Source organism: Henckelia pumila, chromosome 2, assembly GCF_033568475.1.
Source record: "Henckelia pumila isolate YLH828 chromosome 2, ASM3356847v2, whole genome shotgun sequence".
In the NCBI taxonomy this organism is placed as follows: domain Eukaryota; kingdom Viridiplantae; phylum Streptophyta; class Magnoliopsida; order Lamiales; family Gesneriaceae; genus Henckelia; species Henckelia pumila.
The window spans coordinates 65448225-65457713 of NC_133121.1; the positions used below are offsets into that span (position 1 = coordinate 65448225).

Consider the following 9489-nt stretch of genomic DNA (forward strand, 5'->3'; position numbering starts at 1 on the left):
TAAAAGATTATAATTGTACGGTTATTCAAATTATATCTTTCTTATGATAAAAAAGTGACCGATCCTATGAAATGGTTGATTTTTAATGTATAGTAAATTACCGTACAAAATAATGATCACAAAAAATTTTATGAAGCAATCTCAGAAAAACATATATCATTTTGGACACATCTTGTAAAAAAAAATTTACTTTTAATATCTAAAATTATATTATATTACACTTAAAATAATTTTTTTTTGAGAGGAAAGGTGAAAATAATAGTTGGAGGGTCGAAATTGGAATTACAGCTTTTTTCCTAACGCCAGTTCAGATTCGATGAAAACAACTGGGAATTGCCAAGAAATGAATAATCCCCAAATTTGAACCACCACAGCAAACACTGATTGTCTCTTTCTCTCTCACCTGTAAAAATCTTTGAAAAAGAAGAGAATCGCAACTGTGATTCTTTGGAAAATCGACAACTACAAAGGATTACTTGAAGTTTTAGATGAATTTGTTGGAATTGTTGCGAAGGTGTGGTTGTGGTGGTGCGGAAGGAGCGCCGGCAGTTGTTTTGGCGCCGGGAGATGGGTGGTGCGACGCCTTTCCCTCTGGATCGTATTTTTTCTTATTGCTGTAGCGTTTTGATTTCGTACCGATCTCGTACTTTGTGGCTGTATTTCGAAAAAAAATTCTAATATAATATTTAGATTGGTTCCGAGTTGTATTTTTAAAAAATGGTGGTGAAAGGCGGTTGGTGGTGGGAGAAGGTTCGGAGAGGTGTACGGACGGTATATTTCGTGGTGGCGATGGTGGCGTCTCTGGTGGTAGTGTCGTTGCCGGTGGTGGTGGTGATCAGCGACGCAGTTTTGCCTTGTTTGCTAATTTCTAGCTTTACATGCGTTAGATGCTATAGTTTTCGGGAGCATTTGCAGAGATATTCTTTCAAGAGCTCGCTCATCGATATTCCTCTTGTCTCTATCATCAGATCTATTATCATCGCATGTACGTTTTTCTTTTCTCGTTTGCTGTTTTTCCTGTGATAATTGATTAATTATTCAATTTGAGTGAGTGAATGCGGGAATGTTACTCTATATAATAATAAATGCTAAAAGTCTAGCTTTTATTCGTGTTTTCTTTCTAGTGCACAAGAAACGGACATGGCTAAAGTAACTGGATGAAATTCTGCATTTTTCAGTCTTGTTTTATATTTGGGTGTGTATTTTTATGTGTGTTTGATGTATGATAGTTTTTTCTTACTGAAGGAGGTGACATATCTTGTTGTGTAGCTTTGCTCTGAGATAGCGGACGTGTCCAGTTTCAGATTCTGTATGTTTTGAAAATCTGATGGCAAATTTTTTTTCTTCCAAGTCCAAACTTTATTTCTTTCAAACTAGGCTGTATTTTTTTAGCGTTTATTTTTCTTGTGTTACATGGTTAAATTGAAGTCCTCAACATAATGAAATCGTTTAATAAGAGTTAATCTCTGACTCTCTGTTAACTGATTGTTTAACCTCATTTTAGGTTCTCGGTCATTTTTTCCTTCCCGCTGGCAAAGTTTTGTGCGATTACTATGTCAATTGAGTAATCATGTCAAAGAATTGTGCTTTTTTTTGACATTTGTTCTCTGCGGTGGGGTATGTTTTGCGCAGCCACACAGCTGTCTAACCAGAATGTTTTCACATCTTATGGCATTATTTGCTTGCTAAATTACTTGGTTTTTGATTTTCAAATGAGAGCAGGTGTATATACATTGTGCGATGGTCCAGCACTTTCCCATGGGCCCTATCTAGGAACTGTAACATTCTGCTCCCTCGTCTCAATACTTCTCCTTTCCATCAAAACTTGTGTTTTCAGTTTCAATTCTCAACTTGAATCTGAAACTCCAACTTCTCTTTCAAGAAAGAGGCTCCATCTTAAGAAGTCTTGGGGAATGCCTGTTTTGTTTCTCTCGTCCATTGTCTTTGCTCTTGGACACATTGTTGTGGCCTACCGTACAAGTTGCAAGGCCAGAAGGAAACATATGTTTCACCGTGTTGATCCGGAAGCTGTAAGTTCATGAAATATATAACCCAACAGCTTGTATATATATTTATTGTTCCTGCTAATGCCATAATCACGAGAAATGCAAGATTAAGGTAGAGTAATATCAAGCATAAGAGTAAAGTATAACATGAAGCATGGCCTTTGTCCTTGGGGATAAAATGGTCGAATCTAAAAAATTGAAGAAAATTTTATAAATATCGTGGAACATACCCCTTACCGAGTATTGAACAATGATAAGATCACCAATCATTAATTTATTGGCAAACTTGAATACTATTATCTTTTAGTTCACCTTGTGGCTTGTACTTAAGTTCTCTACGTTTAAGGGACATTTAAAAAGAACCTTGGGCTTTTAAAGCACCCCAAAAATTAGGTGTTTTACCGTTAAGGTGCCTACTTCATTAAAGGGTTGCGCATTGGATCGTGTGAAGTCTCAAGGGGTAAGACTCTCTGTGCTTGGAGCCTAGGCACCGATCATGGGTTTTCCATAACTGTGGTCTTTATCACGGGTTTGGAAAAATTAGCTGGTATAATATGAATAATAACTGTGGTGTAATATGATGATTTAGTCTCAAATTCGATGAAAGTTAATGTACTGTTGGTTTATGTATGAGTGTTTTCAAATTATGTTGTCTCGATTAGTTGAATGATCATGCTGTTTGCAACCTGACATGTTAAAAAATGTTGCATCAAATAATCCGCTTGTATCACCTTACGTAATTATCAGGTTCTTTCTTGCAAATTGATTTTCCCTGGTTACCAAAAGGTTCCGCGATCGCCCACTCCATCTGCTGGGAAAACCTTCAAAGGTGATGGTGAAATGAGGAGAAAAACACCGCTATCAGTGCATGATGGTGGGGAACTTCCAGTTAGTTTACTAGCTGACGTAGACAGCTTATTTATTTCATGCCAAAGGCTAACAGTTCACTACAAGATGAGCATGCCAGGATCACATCCCCGTTCCTTGTCCTCCACCACCCTTTTTGACCATCCCTCATTAAGCGTTCCACTTAAAACTCAATTTAATATGCACAGGAGCATCAGTAACCAGTTCCATAACAGTTCATCACCTCTGTATACTCCCCTCCTTGCCAGTTCTCCATCATCCCCAATATCTGAAGGCATGCCTATTTTGAGCTTAAATGAGCTGTATGAGGATGATGAATTAAACAAACTCGGGTCCCCTGCAATGGAACAAGATATAGAAGTGAATGAACAATTTGGTATTGTTTTAGTGCATGGGTTTGGAGGGGGGGTTTTCTCTTGGAGAAAGGTAAGGGGTGCCCTGGCCAGTCAGGTTGGTTGTGCTGTTGCTGCTTTTGACAGGCCAGGATGGGGTTTGACATCAAGACCAAGGCACAAAGATTGGGAAGAAAATCAGTTGCCTAATCCTTACAGACTTGACAATCAGGTTTTCATGTCATCTTCAGTCATTATTTTATGGAAGTTAATATGAATGCATCAAACTTTATTGATATTCCGTCTTCCCGTTGAACACAATATTTTTGTTTTTAAAGAAGGCAATAGTGGAATATGTCTGCACTCAAATCAAACATGTCTTACCTTAGCTCACTCAGTTGCATTAAAATTTATGGCATGTTTTGTCAGGTGGACCTGCTTCTTTCATTTTGCTTAGGGATAGGTTTTACTTCAGTTGTCCTTGTTGGGCATGATGATGGTGGACTGCTCGCTCTGAAAGCTGCCCAAAGAGTTCAGTCATCAGCAAACATGAATGCTGTGAGTTGGCTGCTTGTTGAATTTTATTACATCTGAAATGCCGTACTGAGTTGTCTATTTGCATTGCACTTGTAAATTGTGATTCCTACGTGAAATCTTCTAACTGCATCAGTGATTACAATGGAAAGTTACATCTTGTTGACTTTCCCTTTGTGACCCAGTCTTGTAATTGAATCATGACAAGTTTAAAATTTCTTCTGTAAAATATTGAATGTCATTTTTGTCCGAGATCACGAAAACTAAGATGCAGTGGATGAAAATTTGAGAGATGATGGTTCACTCCTGGAGAATCTGGCAAACAATTGAATTATGCTTTGTTTCATCAATCAGTAAACTAGGAAGCTGATCTATGCTCATGATATAGTATCAGGTCTTAGTTTGTTAGTATTGATGATCAAGTATCATAGTTTAGTTCTGGATGATAATGATTCTGATTTGGAAATTTTTGCCTTCTGTTCTTTCTTTCTCACTAAAGAATTATTCCTTGTGGCATGTTTTTCAGCTTGATATAAAGGGTGTTATATTACTGAATGCAAGCTTGTCAAGAGAGTTGGTTCCTGCCTTCGCAAGGATATTGTTACGCACCTCACTTGGAAAGAAACACTTGGTGAGACCTCTGCTTCGAACAGAAATTACTCAAGTGGTCAATCGGCGTGCTTGGTATGACACTACCAAGCTAACAACTGAAGTCTTAAGCCTATATAAGGTACTATATAATATTTCATGCATCATTTCTCTGCAGACTTCTTTCTCTTTTTTTATCTGTGCAATGTCGGGGCTAATAGCATTCACACCCCCTGTGAAAAGTCTAAAAGTCATAAAACCCCCTAAGAAATATTAATAGGCTAATGCATCCCTCAGTTTTTTAAAATGTAGCACATTTCACCCCTATGTTATACAAACTCGGGCACATTTATACCCTCTCATAGGGGTTTTTATGCTAATTTTTTTAAAACATAGGGTCTAACATGCTATTAATTTTACACAGGGGGTTTTATGTCTTTTAGATTTTTCATAGGGGGTGTGAATGCAATTAGCCCGTGCAATGTCATACATTGACATTTTGGTATTTTTCAACATGCTCAACTACATATGCCACAACACATTATTTTCGAAAACACATGCTTATACACTGACTCAGGGTGTTTCGGGTGCATATAATGATTGTTTTAAATACATCTGTGGTGATTTGTCAGCTACAATCATATTTCGTTTTACTTATATACAGCGATTTTATCTCTGCATAATACATAATTCATAAAGCTATTTTTTTAATTGTTAAAATAAAAAAAAAAATTTATCCATATTTTTCGTGGTGATTCTGATTTTCTTTTAGTTTTATCATATAGCTGATTCTGTAACTTGGCATGACAGGACACCGAATCAATCCTCTGAAAATTGAAAATTCTACTGTTTATTTTATTGTTCTATATGACCGTAGGCCCCATTGTATGTGGAAGGTTGGGATGAAGCACTTCATGAAATAGGGAAACTATCCTACGAAACTGTGTTATCACCACAGAATGCTGCAGCACTGCTTAGTGCTGTTGAATCATTGCCGATTCTAGTTATATCTGGGGCTGAAGATGTCCTCGTCCCTCTAAAATCTGTTCAAACTATGGCTTCTAAACTTGTAAATTCTGTAAGTTCTTTGCTTTATACTCTCATTTGTACTTTTTCTACCTGATTAGTGTTTCTTTCTTTCTTCCTACGATAACATTATACCTGCATATAACAATGTTTCTTATTTTTATGTCCATCCTCTAATTATTCATAACCTTGTAATCCTGCAGAGATTGGTAGCTATATCCGGGTGTGGCCATCTTCCTCACGAGGAGTGCCCCAAGGCATTACTCGCGGCTATATCACCATTCATTAGTAAGCTTATATCGAAATCAGATTTACAAAATCAATAGGGTCCATTTTTTTCTTCTACTTTCCCGCCCTGTCCGCCAGATGTAAAATGCACAAGTTGCTTAGCTACTAGCTATCTTAGTATGGGCTCGACTCAGTTGGGTGACTGTTACATTTAGTGTTCCATTTGACGGCCTTTGATGTTTTCGATTCTCCTTGTAAATTAGCTCCCAAAAGGAAGAGCTCAAGTTCATCTCTCTCTATTTGGGATGTGTTTTTTTGATGTGTAATTCGAAATTTCCCTGTCAACTTTTACCCCCCAGCTTGTTTTATGTTTTCCTACATTTTCTAAAGTGGTATCTCGTGTTACTGTTAATTTAGGAGTTATTTACCACTTGGAGTGAAAGTGGCGCTCGTAACATACATTGTTTTTAAGGAAGTGAATGCCAGTAATTTGTATAGTTTTTCATTTTTCTGAATTTTCTTTTGGAAAAACAAGACGTGGTACCATGAAGGTATGCGTGTGACACCTTAAATGCATCACTCTTCGTAGTATATTTGTATTTATGTATGTCCTGATGAAATGAAGGTTTTGTATTTATACAACGTATAAATATACAATATAAATGGTTGGTTTCAATAAAAATTTCGGCAGAATTTCTTGGAGCATCCTCGTGTCATAAGCGATCGCATGCTAATAACCGTCTACTAATTTTTTAACTCTACTTATCATGATAGCTTTAGTAAAAGAATTTTCTCAAAACTTTTTCATGAACCACAGTTCAAAATTTTTCTACATCATTAGTCGTAGTCAAAGCTTCATAAAAAATAAGTGAAAGAGATGCTTAAAAGTTTTGAATAAATTATGTATGCACAAAAGCTATAAAAATTCATGCTTTCGAAAATCATAATTTTGTTGCTAAAACATTTTCTTAAAATTTCTCACAAGTGAGCGCATGCTTCAAAAATAAATATTTTTGCATGCAAACAAATAATTTCAAACAAACATTCTAGAAATGTAAATTTCAACGGAAGTTGTTGCCTTCAAAAAGTACTGAAAATTCTTAATCGACTCACTAGACTTGCTCAAGCTTCTAAAATCATTTAAATCATCTTTCAAAATTTTTTATGGCCGATCCTCTTATCAAAACTCCTCTACGAGTCCCAAACTTTGGCTCGTACCCAACAATCAAATTTCAGACCTTAAACTCGAAGAAGAAAGTAACTTTAACAGCCGAGACCTCAACTTCCAACAACTTATCGCAACTAGGCTAACTGCATCCATCTACAATGTAGTAGCAAGTTAAAAAAACAAAAACTTAAACGCTTGACAGCCACTAGAAAAAGTCACGGCAATCCGAGATTTGGACATCAAAACACAACCACCTAGAAGATCAATTTAACAATTTTGTCTACTTTCCATAGCAAGAATCTCACTTCTCAAATCATACCTATCACACTAACATACCCCTCAAACACTAAGTCAAGTCTTGACTACACTGTCGACGCAAAACAGAACCCAATCCAAAAACAACATAACAAAAAGTGAAAGATTCCAAAAATGTTACTACAACTTGCTTAATCTATTCATTTGTCCAACTCGACCTCTAACCTCTTATTTACTCAACTCGTTGCTTCTCTAAAATTATAGCTTATATCTCAATTCAACACACTTAATTCTTTTCTTCTCATACTATACAAACAATCCTAACAACGCCAGAACACAGTCACCAGATATAACCAACGACTTGAATCCTCGGTCGACTCAACTTCTTGACAAAAGAAGTCACTCCTAAAACCCATAACATAACTCTTAATATTCTCAACATAGCAGCAACAATTATCAAAACAAGATCAAGAAAGTAAAATAAAATAAATAATTCCCATCGGCGTCAAACAATGCAAAAACGGGAATAAAAAATATAAGGACAATGTTTAAATATCATTTAAAATTTGATCTTTTCATACACGCAAATCATCAATATCAAAGCTACGACCTCCTGATGTAGTACAGAAATGTAAAAGCATGCATTTTTATTTTTATTTTTTTTAAATAGGTTTGAAGCTATCAATTAGAGATATAACTATATTCTAAACCCTTCACTTTAATTCTAGCGCGCAACATTCCTCAATTCAATGTTCACACAAAAATTTCAATGGTACTGAAACGACTCGTACTACTTACTACTGAATTTTTTTTAAATACTATATTTATATATATATGTATATATATATATAATTTGTTTAAAAATAAAGATAATACATATACGCCCATACATATATGTATTTTACTTAAAAATAAATTTCAATAAAGTATAATACACAAAATACTATTTTTGCATGCAAATAAAAATATCTCTAAAATAAATACTTAAACATAAAATCCATGCATAAAATCTCAACTTAAATACTTCAACAGTATTTATTCATAAAACCAATAAACTGAAAAAATAATAAAACATATGCGGAAAACTGTATCTCAACTCAGAATACTGAAATAAATCTAAGCATCGGTCACGGGTGAGCTAGCTTCTTGGAAGCTCATACGCCCTCACCGCCAGTCGAGGCTACATGCTCAACAACAAACTCTTGTCCACCTGCACCATTTAAGTTTAGTGAGCCTAGAGGCCCAACATGTTCTATCCAATGATAACATGAAACCACATGCAAGCACACATCATATAAAATATCGTGAATATACTTATACATGCATGATTTTAAAGATATTACATAATGCTGCATCTTAAACATCGTCATCATCATATCTCAACATAAACATTATCATCATACTGATTTATAAATATCATCGAATCTGTAAATCATATCTTGAAATTGATCATTATACATAATATGTAGTAATCCAGATTCTATTTTAAGATAATAATATGTTAAACATGATTAAGAGTTGGTAATTAATCAATTACAGAGCTTAACCGGACTTCAGAATTAAGAATTGGGCTTCCAATGTTTGGGCCAGTTCGGATGGTCCGAAGAGGACTTCGGACGATCCGACTCAGCAGTTCGGTGGCTCCGAAGAGGGCTTGTTGACTTCGGAGTGAAGGCACGTTCGGACGATCCGAACCCATGATCGGACGGTCTGAACTTTTCGAGGCCAAACACGCAGGATTACTCAGCCATGGATTTGGACAAGTGTCGGACTTTGAACACTTCGGGCGATCCAAAGTGACGATCGGATGGTCCGAACTCGACGTGTTTTGCATGCAGGCATTGAGCTAGATCGCACGATCTGAACTCGAGTTCGGAGGATCCGAACTTGACCGAGAATTTTCATATAAATAAGGGTCTTCAGAGTTCATTTTGAATTATGAATTCTGAGTTTTTTTCTTCAGTTATATAGTGTGAGATATACACTTGAAGGCCCTATAAGTTATTATAGAAGATCTGGAATAACCAAGGTGTAGTTATAGTCATCCGGGACTAGCGACTCCAAAGGGCTTACTACGGACGAAGGTATGGTCCGAGAATCTATCTAAGTTTTAGGAGTACTTATTAGCTTAGTTAAAACTTATAGAACTTGTGAAGTGATACAGTGAACTTTTGAATATAGGCTTGGAACCTAGGATTCTACTAGACTTGAACTAGCATAGAGGTACGTACTGAGAGAGGACGGGTGACTTGAGAGGATTTCCGTCAGCAGTTTCAGAATTATATTTTCCTCCAGCTGTCCGTCAGGCACGATCGATGGAGTTTCTTACGCTGAGACAGAGATCTATGACTATTGATGAGTATCAGCAGCGATTCATTGATTTGCTACCTTACAGTGCCCATATCAATGAGAGTGATGCATCCAAGTATGATATATTTCTGCAAGGCTTGAATCAGGATATATATTCACAGGTTGTTGTATGTGA

At 36.2% G+C, this 9489-nt stretch overlaps 1 protein-coding gene across 2 annotated transcripts; it reads left to right on the top strand.

Moving 5' to 3' along the window:
• The first annotated feature begins 318 nt into the window (after window positions 1-318).
• Window positions 319-6086, top strand: LOC140880030 (uncharacterized). Of its 2 annotated transcripts, none has more exons than XM_073284079.1 (7): window positions 319-985; window positions 1723-2030; window positions 2793-3437; window positions 3635-3763; window positions 4266-4469; window positions 5205-5405; window positions 5557-6086. In XM_073284079.1, exons 1-7 carry the CDS (start codon window positions 718-720, stop codon window positions 5677-5679), a joined length of 1878 nt encoding a protein of 625 aa, XP_073140180.1. In that variant the 5' UTR covers window positions 319-717; the 3' UTR covers window positions 5680-6086. The 2 variants fall into 2 exon arrangements, with proteins under 2 accessions (XP_073140180.1, XP_073140179.1); XM_073284078.1 differs by having other exon boundaries at window positions 321-985; window positions 2754-3437.
• The last annotated feature ends 3403 nt before the right edge of the window (window positions 6087-9489 follow it).

Bases quoted from the DNA above. Each gene is read 5' to 3' on its own strand.
- LOC140880030 (XM_073284078.1), top strand. From the start codon at position 718: ATGGTGGTGAAAGGCGGTTGGTGGTGGGAGAAGGTTCGGAGAGGTGTA. The intron at 3,438-3,634 runs GTTTTCATGTCA...ATGTTTTGTCAG, and splicing joins CTTACAGACTTGACAATCAG to GTGGACCTGCTTCTTTCATT. The intron at 4,470-5,204 runs GTACTATATAAT...ATATGACCGTAG, and splicing joins AAGTCTTAAGCCTATATAAG to GCCCCATTGTATGTGGAAGG.